The sequence below is a fragment of the Solea solea genome, chromosome 5, assembly GCF_958295425.1.
Source record: "Solea solea chromosome 5, fSolSol10.1, whole genome shotgun sequence".
Lineage (NCBI taxonomy): Eukaryota > Metazoa > Chordata > Actinopteri > Pleuronectiformes > Soleidae > Solea > Solea solea.
In genome coordinates, this window is record NC_081138.1 from 22,297,344 (window position 1) to 22,315,614 (window position 18,271).

The following is an 18,271-nucleotide window of genomic DNA, read 5'->3' on the forward strand; positions in this document are numbered from 1 at the left end:
GCAGCGTGTTGACAATTTACCCACAAACCAAGCTGCTTACCTGATGTGTCTTTGGAATACAAACTGCCCGGTGAATAGGTCATTACATGTCTCCAGACCAGAACACGTCGTCTCCTTCAGAGCTGTCTGGATGCAGCAGCAGTGCGTCTTTTTATCATCATCAGATTCAGATATATGGCATTGGGTTTTTTCCACCTAGATGCTCGCTCAAACTGGGAATGTACATATGGTATATCAACATCCTGAGAACAGCAATAAATGCTATCACGCACACTCGCTGGTGGTAATCTATTTTCGATTACGGGAGGATTTCCCGAAGTCCAAATTTGCCACAAAATTCTGGCAAATCACAAAACTGTTTATAAGCGCGTAGCGTTGAGGGCATGCCGAGTCTAGAATGCAGGGAAAACAAATCAAACTAAGGTTAAGTGCAACATATTACTCCCTGAATCGGAACAAAATAAAGGTATGAAAGCCCCCCAAGTCTTACTTGTAAAATATTTTTATCTCAATCTGGCTTCCTAGTAAAATAAGGGCAACAAAACAATAACAATATACAAACAGAACATCAGTTTATTGCTGTACTATACATGTAGTTACAACGACACATTTGTGTACATTTGAACCAAAGCAAGCATCTGTTGTTATGGTGACCGCCTACAGGCTGATAAGTTCTCAGTATTCACAGGGTATTTCCTTTCTTTCTTTCTTTTTCTCGCTTTCTTACACACACAAACACACACACACACAGACACACAATCTACATGTTTATCCTTCACTTGATCCAGCAGATACTTCAGCAGGACTATGACCATATCTTATCGGAAACATAACATCTCTTCTTGCTTAATTAGCATTTAGCATTGAAAGAAGTCCCTCTTTGATAATTTCTGGTGAAAGATGGGGAAAGTTCTATATGCACAACATGTTGCAGCCTAGTCACATGGTTTGAAGGTTATTTGAAACATCCATGACACACTTTTTGTCATTTTGTCACAAATCAGTTGTGGCCCCTTGGCAATAACAACCTATCAGTGCTGCTACATGCAGTATGATGTAGTCTAAATATAGATGTAGACAGCAAGAAAACACAAACGATCACTAAAAAAGCAGGCCATGATGGCAAAAGATGGAAACTTCGTTTTCTCTAGGTCATTAGTGGTACACACCCACACCCCCACACCCCCATCCTCCTCTCTCTCCCCGTCACTCTGCCTTTTTTCCTGCCGTCCATGTCCCTGTCAGATGTTTTGTGACGTGATTGTCTTCTAGATGTCAGGACCATGCTTAGTCTGCTGGCGCAGGAGGAAAACTCATGAATAACATTAAAGGGTTTTCATTATGAACATGCAAAAAAACTGAATTAAAAGACAGACAAGACTCTGGCTCTTTCTCAGAAACCTGTCCTCTTCCTCTCAGTGTCATACTCCTTCTCTTATGTCTTCTGTTTCCAGTTTCCCCTTTGACATTGTGAGTGAGTCATTACTTACCTTGTCCTTCTCTTCCAGCCTTCTAAGCATCAGTATATCCAGATATACTGTGTTTTAGGACACGATCAAGAATAGACTAATAGATTAGCAATTTATCGTTTATGTTGTGTATCTGGAAGAAATGTCAAACATTTGCCATTGTGAATTTTCTCCTTGTGTCTGTTTAATATCATTTTAAAAATGAAGATCTCTGTTTTTTTGATTGTGAATATGAATTGACTAATTAATATTAATATTAAACTGAGAAACAATGTAGAATTTCAACCTTGAAATAATGCCTCCAAAATTATTTTGATGATACATCAACTGGGTGAATGGCACGTCTGCACACACTAACTCATTGTCTACCGCTTTATCCCCGACGAGGGACGTGGAGCTGCCGGTGCCAATCCCAGCTGACATGGCAAAAGGCAGGGCACACCTTGCACAGGTCACCAGTACTTCACAGGGCCAACACATTCAATCTCACACTTACACCTACAGTCAATTTAGAGTGTCCTGTTACCAACCAAAATTCCGAGCAAGTCATTTGTACGTGCAATGACTTTCATCAGAATGTGCCCAATTGCACACATTCATCATGACCCACTCTGAACACTGAATTGATTTTTTTAGCCAGACGCCTCATGCACAAAACTAATCGTACGACCAAAATAAAGAGAATAAAAAAGATGAGGAAGTTTGTAAGAAACACAAGCAGAAGAAACGAGGGCATAAAAGAAGACACAGATAGATTCTCTGCTTTGATATTCAAGATGCCCTCATATGTGTGTAACTGCTGTGGGTCAATTGTGTTAAGACTATGCTATCAGGCACCTAATTAGGCCTACCTCAGCATATCTCTATTGGTGTTTGTGTGTGTGTGTGTGTAGCGTGTTAATTAATTTCCCATGAGTATTGGCTGCCACTGGAGTTAGTTGTGTGTGTTTACGTGTGCATGTGCTTGTGTACGTTAATAATTTGTGTCGTCCTCTCTCCTGAGCTGCCCGGTCACGCCTGAGTGAATTTTCTCATTTCCAGGCCGAGTGGCCGACCCAGCATGGTCCCTCCCCACTTGACAGGTAATGGTGTGTGATTGTACATAAATATTAACAAAGATCAACGGCGAGATTTGCGATGCCTTCAACGCGGCTGGGCAAAACCTACCAAACCCAACAGTTTTGACTGCGAAAACAATTCAGTTGTGACATGATGAAACAACTCCTTCTCAAGAATGTTGGACAATATGAGTTTTTCCTCCAGCATCAAAGCCAGTTAGCAAGTGAGAGCCCAAACCTTCTCTCTCTGTGAGCACAGACTCCACAGCTGACTTCAAAATGAATGTGAGACAATGAGAGCTTTAGCGTTGTTTCCTGGAGGGACACTACTGCCATCTAGTGCTACAGTGGACCTGACAAGTGTGGTTCCAACACAAAATCGACTCTAGTACAGCAACGTAGACTGGTGACTGGCATGAGAATCACGTTGCTGGCTCCCTCTGTGTGTTTGTTGTACGTGTGAGTGAGTGAGGGAATGAGTGAGAGAGAGAGACGGATGCATCCTTGAGTCCTTGCTGATTTCTTAATGGTTGTTGGATGAATCATTGACACCTGAGGGGAATCATATGGGTCAAGTTTCCTTGTGGTTTTACCATCATGATGTAAAAATGAGTAAAAGTTCACACACACACACACACACACACACACGCGCGCACGCACGCACGCACACACAAATACAAATGATGGCCCAAAGGGAAAAACATCTACACATTCATCACACAGATTTTTTTTCTTATACCTTAAGCCTTTTTTAGACAGCATTAGGTCACTTATTTATTATGACTTCAATTTGTTTCTACTTCATTAAGTAGAAGTGAATGTACACAATTAAAATATAAAAGAGAAAACCTAAAAACTAATACGGCCATGTAATTTGATCAGGATCCTACAAAAGAAGGACTTAAGGCTGGGGTAGGAAAGATAGGTCAATGGGTTTTTGATCCACATTCCCGAAAGAACCTTTCAGCATAACATCAATTCATTTATCATTATTTGATATAATCACTAAATGATTCACCAACTATTTACATCTTCAATTAGCCAGTAAGAGTGTTGCACACAAATTTCAGCATCTTACTTTGAAATGTGTGGTTTCTTCAAACAATAGACATAACAGCCATCTGCACCCCTGGTTTCTAAAGATCAGCATCAGTCATAGAAAAAACCCCATCAGTCGACCTCTAGTGCAGAGGCTCAAAAATCAGCAAATTTCTTAACAATCCTGCCCACAATCATCTCACTGTGAAGTCACCCATTACTTTGTCGTCTCAGAACAGAAGTAACTGTCGATCGATGTTGGGCTGACTGCAACTGTGGACCATGTGGATAAACAATGGACATCACGCTATACCGAAGAAGACCTAGCTACTGCCTACTGTAGCTCAATTCTAGTAAATAACAAATTCATCTGACATTGTTTTGTAGTTCTGTGGCTCTTCCACGCAGCGTAGTGTGAATATAAATTGCTATGACAAAACATTGGCGTAAAGAGGCCAAGAAATAGGAAAGTCTGACAGTTACACGTTTCAAATTATATGAGGTTTAAAATTGACTGAATTATTTAAGTAGAAAGGGAATTAATCGTCTGAGTGCACTGTGTAATGTCTCACATAAGGCATCGTCGAACGAGATGACAGATCTGAACTTGGCTGACTGAGCTACTTTTGTAATGTGCTGATTGAAATGCAGATGAGAGTCCAAAAAAAAAAAAAAAATCCCAAAGCCAAGCGAATTTCAAAGAACTTCAAGGTTGAGATGAAGTCGTCCGTCTCATCAATATTTAACAGAATGTAGAAATCGCTTCTCGATTAGTCATGAACAGCAGCAACCGTTCTCAATAAGTAAAATGGAAGAAATTAATCCTGCACAGATAGTGCTTTTTTGGCCTTTTGTCTCGAGGCTTGGAGGAACATTAGCATTAATAAGTAACAGATGCAGTTTCTATGACTTTCATTAATGTTGTTGCATTGAGCCAAACCAGCTAAGAAAGTTTAAACATGTATCCCCATGAGGAAGGACACAGCATTTCTGTGAAGGAGTGTGGTCCTAACAAGTTAAGATTAAAACGATAAAATCCAGATGTTTCATTTGATGAATAGAATACCAAGCATTATCCTCCTCTACAGCTGTGTGTGTGTGTGTGTGTGTGTGTGTGTGTGTGTGTGTGTGTGTGTGTGTGTGTGTGTGTGTGTGTTGAAACACCTGGCTATTTAACTGCAGGAGGCAGGGAAAACTAGAGGGACATGGAGAACAGAGGGGAGAAGCATAAGCAAGCAGAATAATTCCACCTCAGAAATGATGGGAGGAGAAGGAAAAGAGGCAGGTGGGACGAAAAAAAGTGTAGATGAACGATGAGGAGATGCCGGGAAAAAATGAGGAGAGAGGGAAAGCAGATGGGAAGGAAAATGGAGGACGGAGATGTCTCTAAGCAGCAGATGGGAGGATAAACCTAGACAAGTGCTGACTCACCTATTCTCTCCATTTTCTGTACCCCCTGTTCAATGTCTGAAGGCTACAGTTTAACGAGCAGTGTGTGTGTGTGTGTGAGAGAGAGATTTTTGTCTAATTTAAATGGAGACTGAGACTGATAGCCCTTTCAAACCGGCAGGGCTCCGTGCCGATTTAATTTACCAAAAGTTGGTTCTAAGCTGGAACCGAACAAACAGTGTTTTTTCCTCGCAAACCGTGACATCATCGGTGGGTGTGTCATATTTTGGGGTTGTGACGACGAGTGGAAAGTAGCGGAAGTATGGACATTTTGCCGGTGTTGTGTTTACTTCCGCCTGGGTAGTGCGGAGTAACGTCCTCCCACTTTGGTTCTGCTTAAACTAGCGTTCGTCAGAAAGCACCAAGGATTCAAGGCTCCAGAACAGCACCAAAACCAGAACCAGAACTATGACTGTCTGAAAGCACTACAAGTGACCCACGTCACTGAACATATACTGTAGATCAGTGAAAGTTGTCAGAATAAAGAGCTATATAGCTATATAACACAGAGGAATGTAGCTAAAGGATTGCACTGACAGTACACGGTCAGTTTTGAGCCAACGATAAGGAAACTTGCTGTGACAATAACAGCTTCTGAGCCTCCATCTCACTTTTAAATCTTGTTTATGTTGCATGTGGTAGAGCTAAATTAGACAAGGGTTGCATTTAATCCCAGTGCTCCAACATGTTCAACACCTAAGATCTGTTTACTGTTCCTGACATTTAAATCCAGATGAAATAACAAGAAACCTCTTCAGTCGAACATCTGTCAATATTTCCTATGTTCTTTCAAATGACAACGATCCACTGGGAACTCATCAACTAAGAATCAAAAGTTTCTTGTTATAAATAAGACAAAAGTTTGTTTGTTTTCTTGGTAGAATTGTTGAGTCGTGTGTGTGTTTAGTCCAAAGAGACAGTCAGTGAGAGATTGGTGTCAAATACAAATACTTCATTTGGCAGAAGTAATGATGCTATGTCCCGCTCCTTTCATCAAACACACACACACACACACACACACACAAACACAAATCTTCAAAGTTCCTCTTCGAGTTGTCAAAACCAGAGAGACAATCATGAAAGCATCTGGGTGTTTGATGTGTCATCTCTCCATCTTCTTCTGGAACTTCCTTTTCTCTCTTACCGCCTTAAGATAAATATTTACATGACACTGTGAAAGAGATTCTGTCTCTCATATCCATCCATCCGTCTCAATATTTTCAGCTGATCTCAAGTGTAAAAGCAACATATGGTAGGAACTGCAGTTTTGTCTCGTCATAGCCCAGTTACGTCTGCCATCCTGCAGTAATCGTGTCAATTGTGACATGTTGCAATGGTTTATCTCTTCCTTTACTAGAGCAGAATATTTGTTACTTAATTGTGTTATTAACAGCTTGACTGATGTATTGTTTTTCGGACAGTAAAGAATGGTATCGAGCCGTCTCTATTGCCAGACAAGAATGTTTTTATTCACAGTCCAGATGCTATTGTAATTCAGCCAAAATGAAGCATAAACCTTGAGGTCCCTTTCTGCCTCTCATTATAATCTTATAGAAATCCTCATTAGCTGATTTTGCAGTGTTCACAACTCGGGAGTGAGGATTGTGTGTGCTTCGGTTTTGGACTGCTTGCACATTTTGAACACATCACTTTTGACTTTGAGAGTTCAGCTCATTTTGCGATACACACAGTGCTGTGCAAAAATGTTAGGCCACGTTTAGATTTGTTGTTTTAGCAATATTATAATGACATTACAATTATAGAAAATATGGTAAACGTAAGGTAAAATAATACATTCAGCTTATACAGGTTAAAGTGTCTATTTCTATTTCGTGTGACCTACCCTGACCCCTGAACAATGGAATGATGGTTCTCTTAAACTGGAGTGGAACCCTGATTAATATTACTGGTAAAAACCTGTTTCCTGATGTTGATTCATGACGTTTGACATGTTTGTATGAGTTAAATTTGACCATATGTAAGACCAACTTTTAGTCACATTATTTCAAACCTTAATGCCAATGATCACAGAATTAGACAGACATAAAAACAACAAAGCTGGAAGTGCCCTGAGACTTTTGCACAGCACTGTTAATGCTCATGAGTCATCGAAACAATAACTGACATACAATAATCATTTTAAATCCTCAGTTGTAAGAACACATTTTACTACTTCATTAGACACAATAGTTTTACATTTTAATGCTAATTTACTTTGCATTTCTGCCATGTTGAGTATTTCCACTCTTTGCAAAAAACACAAAACAAAGGAGGTTGATAACCTTCTGAAAGCTGTTTGTTTGTTGACCTCTACCGGATTTGAGTTTGTGTGTCTGTGTGTGCTGAGCGTTTATCACTCACTACTTGCACACAGTCTTCAAGGCCTGTAATTAACTTCAGCTTTGATGGACCCCCATACCCCCTCCCACCTGCTCATTTCCTGCACACACACACACAACACACACACACACACACACACACAGAAACATGTGCATTCAAGTTGTTCATGCAATCAGATACAGTCACACAAATAAATATGCACTTGCAGATTCACAAACATTTTTCTACTCCCAGTCAAATGGAGGGTCTGATTGTAATTTGGTCACATCTCTGGGACAAGGTCTGTAAAAATCAATTGAGAAAATAATTAACAGCTCCTATGACACCAGTCTCTGCCTGCTATAGCGAAAATGTATTTGTTTCTAAATCAACTGGCAACCATTTTGATAGTCGCTTAAAAGGAAAATGGTTTCGTATTTTGTCCTATAGGCCTTTATCACAGCATTGTGACGTGTTTTAGTAGAAAAAGCACAGGTTTTATTGTTGCCATGTATTCCGATTGTGTAAGTGAGGAAAGTTTTGTTGAACGACCCCTCATACTGTAATTCACGTCATTTCCAAAAAAAAAGGCAGAGCCCATGGAAGTTCATATTTGGCAGGAATTTAGATGTATGGAGTTCAGCATTGTTTTATTTGGAAAAGTTTTTCTTGCATTACATTTACTTTAACTCCATGCTCACACAGCTTTGCTAGCTAGACGCCAAGCATGTCATACTGTTTTGATATTTAACGCACCCTAGAGTGCATCCTAGCCACATCATCAGTGACAAAGCTACCTGGAGTCAATGGGTCTTTCAACATCATACACCCTCACCCAGGCGACAAAGCCAGCGGTGATCATTCCCTGACTTGTGGCTTGAATCATCCTTGGATCAACCCTTTTGAAAGCACAATTTAGAGGGCATCATGTAAGCCAACATGCACCCTGAAATTGAGGAAGCTAACTGGAATGCAGCCATAAATAATTTTATTATTTGCAGTGCACCTATACTTTTCCTACCTTGACCTGTCTGCCGTGAAAGACGTCCACACCAAAGATGAGAAAGAGATCAGAAATAAATCTTTGTGGACATTTTAAGGTTTAAACTGTTCAATCAATAATGAAAATATGTGTGCGCCCATACGCCTGAATTCTGCAACTGTTTTTGCGTCACCAACACAATGTACACATCTTCTATTGATATCAAATCAATGATATATGTACAGCAGACATTCAGACACTCAGGCTGATGACTGTTGGCCACAAGCCAAACAGATGTTGCCGTGACACATATTCGATATCTCAAAAGCAGGATCATACAGCAAACAACACGGTCGCCCGTCTTGTTCCACACACACACACACACTTTTAGGACTCATGGCTACGAGCCTCAACATTGGAACTTGACATATACTCAATATCTCAAAAAGACATATTCACCTTCTCATGCAGGAAGATAGAGGTGTAACAGGAGAAATCAATAATGAATTAGAGTTTGTGCCACCACTAAACTGAGATCCATTATTTTTATATGAGCTGGGAGCGCATAGTTTCCGTGTGTCTGACACGTATCTTTTAACCTATGGGTGGACATTAAAATCATAAAGAAAAAGGCCTGAGTCTGCCCTTTCTCTCTCTCTCTCTCTCTTTGTAATATTAGACACACTAATGGAATCACTCTGACTCCTGAAGCAGTAAAAGCTAATATAGTGCAACACAAGGGCTAATTATAACAATGTCAGATATGATAACAGCCCTGCAAATTAAATATTACCATCAGGCGGCACGATCACAATGACGGTACTAACACACTGACGTCTATGTTGTCCAACCTCTATAATTTCATTTCACATCACATTTTAATCTTAGAAGTTCAGCAAAGCTTGTTTTAGCTTGTTAGCAGGCATGAGACAATAAGAAAATGCCAGGTTTTTGCCTCAGTCTCCATAAAAGAATCATTTCTTCACCCCTGCCCAACGGGCTCTTCCTTAGACTCGATAAATGCTTCCCTCGCACCAGTCAAAAAGCCAGTAAAGAGTAGATATTCGGTATTAACGTTGTAAAAAAATGTATGTAGTACTAAAGAGACATGGTTCTTTAAAACACATGGCATGATGGTTTTTTTTTATTTTTAAAAATATTACATTACATTATACATAGCCTCCATTCCCCCAGGTAAAAAAAAGGTCTATTATCCCAGGTTTATTCATGCTTGAGCATTACATACACATGTTGTATGAGATAGTCCTTGACAGCTTGCAAATAAATAAGACAGATATAAAAACAACAAAGCTGGTGGTGCCCGGAGACTTGTGTATAGTGCTGTAACTTTGTTGTCCATTCAGAGCAGGTACATTTTCTTACCACTGGCTATTATAAATTGTGTTTGTTTAAAATTTGTCTGATAAAATACTGGACATTTACATATAAATCCTGCTACTTTGCCGCCTCATGTGAAATCTACAAAAGAGGGTATTTATTCAACACTTCGCAATAGCAGGAAATTCACTACAAGGATATTTCTTCATACAATATTCAGCACACACACACATACACATGTATATAGCGGTGATGTTGTGGTGACCTTTTAAATCAATGTGCATTCACTACACATGCAACTCAAGGTAAATATTTGCTGACTGAATGATGTTTTCCAATCTACTTTTAAATGAGAGTCATTGTGTGAAGGGGGGCAGTCGAGGAAATACATTTAAATTAGGTCAAATGAATAATAATAATACTAATATGCTGCTGCTACTACAATTTTCCTCATTGACATTCCTGCAGGGCATTTGTTAGTTTTTCTTTGGCTTCAAAGAATTAACAAGTTCATGCCAGTAACAGAGCGAGAAAACAGCAGAGCACAGCTAAGGTTTTCTGCTGTTGTTCACTGAGCAGTTGGGGGTGAAGCATCACAAGAACATTGAGAGTTGAGGGTTAATTATTACTGAACAGCATGCTCATCAAATCTACATAAACTCATTAGTGACTGTGGAGGCTGTTTAATATCTACAGCCTGACATGCTGTGTCCCCAGCAGTCACGTCATAAAGAGCCAATGAAGGTACAGATAAAATGGACCTGACTGATCTTACATTTTTGGGCGTTCTCCTTTGAGGATACATGTGATTGACAGTGTCTCATCACCAGGATTTTATAATGCGGATGTTTTGGGGTGGTTGCTCTCTGTCCTGAGTCTCTCCCAGTGGACGGACACGGGCAACGCACTCGCTTTATATGCGACAGATGATTCAATTTCTGTAAGATTCTACCCACTTAGTATTAGGGCCCGAGCACTCACACTGTGGTGCAAGGACCTGGAATTATTTTTCTTCTTCCCAAAAGATTGCATCTTTGAGGTACTAAAAAACAAAATTGCATGCAAATCAGAACTGCCAAAAAAAATGTATGTAGTATGTAAACAACAGGAAATCGGTCATTTTGAATTTGCCGTTCATGTAGGCAATTTGCATGTTTCGTATACGAACAAACTTGTCTGAGCACCTTAATCAGAACATAAAAAACACACCAGACCAAACACATCAAATATGCAAATTTATGAAAAGGTCTCGCAGATTCAAAAGGTCGTGGACACAGAAACCATCAGAATGTTGGCGAATTTCCACAAAATAGTAAGTGGCCTGTAAGATATGACTGATCGGATCAACTCTTCATAATGTGACACAAGAGACCGACCCTGAACACGTCTACGAACATGAACTTGACCTAACAGGAAGTCTACCAATTTATATATATATACACTGTATAGTACTATATTTGCACAAAGTCATTTACCCTTCATTCACCTTGCAGTCCTTGCACCAGAAATCTCCAGTCTCATTAACTTCACATGCATCTGTTAAGTTTAATGAAGTGGGTTTGGCTACAGGAAAGAAAACAGCAGTGCCACAAAGCCTCCAGCCGAGCCAGTAAATCAGATTAATAATAAAACGGAACAATAATAAACTGTATATATACACACTGATTCACAAGACAGTAAATTTAAAAACACAAAAACAAGTCAATTAAATAAAATACCATATTGTGTCTTATTATTGTAGGGAAAAATTGGGCATTCCTGTCCCTCAAACATTTATCATGTTTCAATCCATTACGGGGCTAATCCTTTAAATATCAGAATTATATATAAAATAATAATAAAAAATAAAAAATCATATTATCTATCAGAAAATCCTACATTAGCTTCTTCCAGATTAATGGAGCTTTGAACAAATTCAAATTCAGAAGTGTCACTTGAAGTATTCTCCCCTCTTGTGAAATCAGAAAGAGCCACGGTGCCATCTAGTGGGGAGCATAAGAACTGAATTGCATCTTCTACATTCTTACATTCGTCTCTTACGTTCATTCATTTATATGAAGTCTATACTAGACCAGGGGGGCTGCAGCAGGGTAGGCAAGGGAGGCAACGGTCTAGTGCCCATAAGAACAGTTGATTATGACAGTCCACAGGGTTTTTGTGAGAAACCCTTACATGCATCATATTTATGAGCCACTGTGGGTCAGTGTAGAGTGGGTTGTCTTTCAACTAGAAGGTTGTGGGTTTGACACTTAACCCCAAGTTGGTCCTGACGACTGTGGTAGCATATGAATGGGTATGACGGATGTGTGACAGCAAAAGTGCTCCACAAAAAAGCAATGTATGTGTGAATTGGTGAATGGTGAAAATTTTAGCGTAGAACAGCATAAATTTGGCCCGACTACTATGTTGCCAAAGGCTTTGAAAGACCACCAAAGAATGAACTATGAATCACACCTAACAGTCAAAAGAATGAAACAGCAACAGAGGGGAGGAAAAACCATAGACCGTGTAAAAATATTATATTTGTCGCAGTTGAAAATCTGTTGCTAGTTAGGTTTTGACTATTGCATTCTATTTGGGGGGTGGGATGCACGTTTGATTTGATTTGATGAAGAGCCCCCAAACAAACTCCCTGGAAATAAACACAGTGGCTTTTTATTTTTACATTAATGTGGTAACATGGATTAGAACGGTGTTTTTATTCAGCACACCACCTGTAAACCACCTGTAAACCCCCTGAACTCATTGCAGTCTGCACATGTCACAGGCTGGTAGTGTTACAGTGTGCAGGTCAGAGGTGGATCAAAATATAGATTTGGTGATACATCATTGTCCTTCTTCGTGAAATATTTTAATGTATACACCAGGGCAAATATTGATATTTTAATAAACAAATGAAGGCACTTTAAAGCAGTGTTTCCCAACCCTGGTCCTCAGGGAACACTTCCCTGCATGTTTTAGATGTGGCCCTGATACAACACACCTGATTCAAATTAATGAGTCGTTAGCTGAACATTTGAATCAGGTGTGTCTGCAAACTCCCTCTTCTTTGTTCAGGTAACTTCTGCCCAACTGCCCTGCATGTTTTAGATGTTGCCCTGCTCCAACACACCTGAATCAGATGGTCAGCTCGTCAACAAGCTCTGCAGAAGCCTGATAACGAGCTGTTTATCTGAGTCAGGTGTGTTGGAGCAGGGCAACATCTAAAACATGCAGGGCAGTGTTCCCTGAGGACCAGGGTTGGGAAACACTGTCTTAATATATCGTATCATCAGGTACCCTGTGATTCCAATGTCTATTGCAGGTGGGTTTGTCGTTATAGATTATCTTTAATTAATTTGCTAAATTATAGCCAGCCATATTTACATTTATGGTTACATTGTATGGTACGGTAATGTTATTGTGTCCAAATTAATTCTGACTATGACTTCTGTCATAGTTCCAGTTCAATTATGACAGGTCAGAATTAAACTGTAGATATCTCAAACTATAATTATGGACAGTCATAACTATTTAATAAAACACACAAATGGAAAGTTTTAGGGGGGGTTTCACATGGAGGAATGTGGATTTGCTTGTTAAAATTAACATTTTAATAAGGAAGAAACCACGTAGTATAATGATAAATACATATCGGGACTAGCTAACAGCTTGTCGTCTCACCTGGAGAAGCATCGGTGACAGACGTCCTTCGTGAGTCTGTTGGACACACAACACGCCAGCGGCTCTGCGGAGTAAAGCAACTGTCCTCTCCTGATTCCGACTGTCGCCCGCAGACCGTTCCCTTTCCCGGGGCTCACAAAACGCTCCAGCATCTCTGCCATATTCGCTTTTCCCTCCACGTGAAACCGAAAAGTGTTTACATCCGCAATGACGCATTGCCTGCGTCATGACGTCACAAACACGTAGAAATCTAACGTCGTGTTCCCGGAAGAAAAAAAAAACAATGCATTTTCTTCATAGAGATTTTTTTATCATCAGCCATAAACATTGTAATATCCAGGTTTGATATAGTATAAGCTATAACATGTTATATTCTCCTTTCGAAGCCACAGGTTTCATTAAAACATCTCCTATTTGCGATATCTCTAGGAAGTACTTCACTACCCACAATCCTCAGGTGTAATAAAGACGGGTATCCCGTTCTAAGGTCGCTAGAGAAGGGATCATTCGCAGTGGTTTATGGGATGTGTAGGTCTGTTAAAGAAAAACTGAAAGTAAATTCACTTCTGGAACTAGTGTGAATATTTGATGTGATGTTATTTGTACGTACTAGCGAGACGTTTATGTTATTTATTCTATTCTTATTCGTTTGAGTGCGGTGGACCAAAAAATAAAAAGCTTAATATTAAAAAGTAAAACTGCATCATTGTGCTACATCCCAAAATTGCAAAAAAAAAAATACATTTTAACTGAATTCTTTATTATGTTTTATAGATTTAAATCTAAACACATACAACTACTGAAGAAAACACTCTAGAGAATTGGAATTACCTGACGTCAATGTCTTATAAAACTTACAATCACAGCCATCTAGAACCAGGTCCATTCAAATGTACTCTCATATAATATTAAAGAGCAGACAGGCGTAGTCATTCCCATGCAAATTCAAATGTGCATCTCATGAAAACACTTCAGTAATAATTAATTTTTTTTTTTAAATGTGTGACCTTATATTGTGAAAGTGTCAATCTTTTCTGAATGTCTTCTACTTCAGCGTCTTTGAGTGTCAAGAAAAGCGCTATAAAAATATGATGTATTATTATTATTATTATTATTATTATTACTATTACATGTTTCTCTGTTTTGGTTGAGCAATGTCCCTGTGGACTACAGAGGAATCTTTTCTGTACCTCAAACATGAGCAATGGATAAAATGTTCACAACACATCACCTGGGCAACTGTTTGGAAGACACAATGTTCTTTTCCTTTTACAAAAAAAACCCCACAATTATGTTATTATGTAATTAAAAAATGATTGTTGTAAAACCATCACATCCATGGTGTGACCCACCCTCATCAGTACATTTTCAGCTGAGCATAATGAGACTAGGAGTATTCACGTCAGCTTCAAAATATCCAAAAAATCAACAGCACACAGGTCAGTGTTGGTGCCCTGGAGACAGAAATGAGTGGAGGCTCACAATGTTTTTTTAAATGGCTTTAACAGGAGACATAACAGGACAAAGAAGTCATTTTTCTTATTACACTCTATAAGAACAGTGGAAAATTTGTGAAAAATCCATTAAACAATTCCTAAAACAATTTTCAATGAGTTGGTAAAAGTGACACACAGCACTCATTCTCACACAAAACACGTTTTTCAATCATTAGCTTCATGCTGTTAAGAACTATTTGGAGGGGGAGAAAAAAAACTGCATTTAGCTGGAAGAAACATGAGGATTTCACCATCTGTTAGTGAAGAGGACATGACTGACAGCAGTAGCACAAACTGACCAGTTTAAAATCATCTTCAGGAATTCCCCAAATCAAAATGTGATTTAAAAATAAAAACATTCATGACAAGGAACAAAGTGTTCAGCAATTATATAAAACAATAAATCAAAATTCCTGACAAAGCCTCCTTACAAGCAACGGCTATATGAGATGAAAAACCTATGTGACGTATAATGATAACAATCAAGCAAAGATGTTTTTTGTTTTTTTTAGTAGTATAAATATGTAAAATTATCTAAAAGATTAAATAGGAGGTTTTCTGAGTGATAGTCATCTGAACCAGCCAGAGGACTTGTGCAAATAAAAACAAGACTCAACCTACCATCCCTACTTCCTAGGAAAACCTCATATCTCACTTTAATTTTTGAACTTTGTATTTGCCTCATCGAGTGTCAAACACAGTTTTATCTTCATCTGGTAAAATGCATAGTTAAAGAGACATCTTTGCTTTGTGACCTTTGCAAGATATGTGGTTTTTCTAGGGCACTTTTCTATGGCATCCACTTCAACACAGAATGACAAGGGGGAAAAAAAAAACAGGACACAAAACTTCAAATGTCAGCAGATTTGAACACATTTGAGTTAGACAAGTGTACAACAACCGCAAACATACAGGTAGACAGACTGATATGTCAACCCATACTGTACTGATGAAGTACACTGAATAAATGTTATTACCTACATTTCCCATTTATCACGTTTTTTACTGAAATATTCCACACCCAGGGCTGATCTGTGCATAGCAAATGTACAATGAAGAGATTGAACTATAATAGGTTTTCTTTGATGGGGAACATCCTAAATAGTTCATGTAGGACTGAAAAAATTACTTGATTATAAATCAGTTACTAACTTATAATCAAATATTTTGAAAATCAATTGTTTGTCTGATTTTTTGGCTTCTTAAATGTGAATATTGTCTTGTTTCTTTGCTCCAAATAACAAAGAAAGCATTCAAACTGAATCATTTTGGTTTGTGGACAAAATAAGACATTTGAGAACATCATTGTTACAAGGTTTGAGAAACACTGCCACTTAGTTGCAGCCCTAATTTCATGTGAGAGACTTGAAACAGCCATTTACTTCATCAACATATAGTAAAGTGATTTATTTCTTAGTGCCACAAGGGGGAGCCAGCATTTTGTCAGTCATTCCTGGACCACATGATTTGTAATGATGTTACTTAGAAGATTCTTGTTTTCCACTTTAAATGTCTGTATCCTATTCATGATGCATTGAAACTCTGTTTCTTACCGGACTGTGATGGGAATCACAATTATGTAGGTTAGGCTAATCGTGACACTATAAAGACATTGATTTTTCACATTAAATCTGAATGCAGTTTGTTAAATCATGTAAAATCCACATTTAGTGCAGGACCAAAAAAATAAAGCCATGTGTTAAAGTATTGCAATATCAATTTGAAGCGGAAAAAAATCGTACCAGTCCCATGTGCAATATGTAAAACATTCTTCTGCCAATATATACAGAGGTGCAGTTTGTTCCTGTTTACGTTGCATATGATACACAAAGCTAAGAAAAGCTCACTGAAAACTACAAACGGTTGGTTTGGCTTATAGTCTCCAGTGGCGGCTACGTCAGTTCGCTGTAGATCTATCGTTGGGAGCTACATGGCAAATGGCGGCAGCAGGACACGCATGTCAAACGTGTGCAGAGGGGAAAGTTCATTGTTGACGTTGAGTGCGGCTGTAATGTCCAGTTTCCGCAGTCTCGTGCCTGTCCTTCTGTTTCATTTACAGAGTCAGCACCACAGAGTTTAACGCGAAAAAAGCATTCGTATCGATGGACGCCACCGCAGCCACAGAGGAAGATTCTGTTGTGGTTTTTTTACTGCCTGGTTTTGTGGAATATCAAATGCCCCTGATATTGCTATAAAAGTGGTGGTTAAAGCTGAGGTAGGCGAGATAATTTAGTTGTTGTTGCAGAATAATTCCACAAAAACCTTTCAGCATAACGTAAATCAAGTGATCCGAGAGAGAACCTCCTTTGGACACTTTAAGTGGAAAGACTGCTATTCCAGATGGACAGAAAGCTACCATCCAAGCAACATTAGTAAATAACCACCCAGAGATGAAAGTTAACAATCAACTATGTCTCTGACAATCTAGAGCGGTAGCTCAGTGACATGGGTCCGACAAACATTTGCAGAATCTCACAACACATTATCCAATCAGGAGCCAGAACTCCACAAGGAGGCTGGTCCTCATGAGGTTAGTCCTCGTGAGGTTATGCTTTCTGCCTGTCTGTCAATAAATGCTCAGGGAGGGAAGAGGGGAAAGTTAATAGCCAGGAAGTTAACAAATTAAATGGACAGATTAAGTTTATATGTAACTAAGTATTACACAGTGTGCCTATCAGCAAAACAACTGAATCAACTAACACAACTGTTGGCTAGTTTGTTTTTTGCTGAATTCCTGTGACACAAAGTGCGTCAGGTCTTCCAAAATACAACACCATTTTTTTTCATACGGGTGAATTCTGGATCGAGAAATACCAGAGGGGAGGAGGTTGACTTTCGGTTGACTCTCATATGAACACAGAGCTACATGGAAACAAGGCGTAAGGCTGAAACATGTTACAATTCTTGAGCAACTGCTCACCGACCGCCAATGCTACATATACTTAAAATCTGCAATGTTACATGAACTGCAATAACACCTGCAATGTAACCTTCCCCCATGGGACACATTTGATGTTACTGCTGTCCATGAGCAGCACAGATTTGGAAAAAAACACACCAGAAAAACCTGTTAAATCTGACAATCAACAGTAGAAATGCCCTCCAGATTACACAAAGCAAAGTTTAACAATGACCCCCCCCCCCCCCCCCCCCAAAAAAAAAACATTCATCCAAAGGTTTAAGACATTAACATTTCATTGTTTTAAATTTTCATTTGTGAGTTTTAAAAAAATGAACAATAAAAGCTACACCAGTGGTTGCAGCAGTTTGTAAAATGACCGATGGGCCACGTCCCATTTGTGCAATTTGTGGGACACGAGCAAAACTCTGTGCCCCACAGGTAACAAACTCTACTGTACATTATACATACATTTCATATTTTTTTCCATCTGTGTGGGTCACAGCTGCTTTTACATTTACATTTATTCTGTCCAGGGCTGAGTTCAGGTTTTGTTCACT

The 18,271-nt window shown here is 39.0% G+C and overlaps 1 protein-coding gene across 1 annotated transcript in view; it reads right to left on the reverse strand.

The window, feature by feature from the left end:
• smyd3 (SET and MYND domain containing 3) overlaps positions 1–13,511 on the reverse strand; it is a 60,716-nt gene extending 47,205 nt beyond the window's left edge. Inside the window, exon 1 of the mRNA XM_058629803.1 lies at positions 13,317–13,511. Within this exon, the coding sequence (XP_058485786.1) occupies positions 13,317–13,477 (161 nt within the window). The 5' untranslated portion in view covers positions 13,478–13,511. The remainder of the gene's footprint in view (positions 1–13,316) is intronic.
• Positions 13,512–18,271: the final 4,760 nt, after the last annotated feature.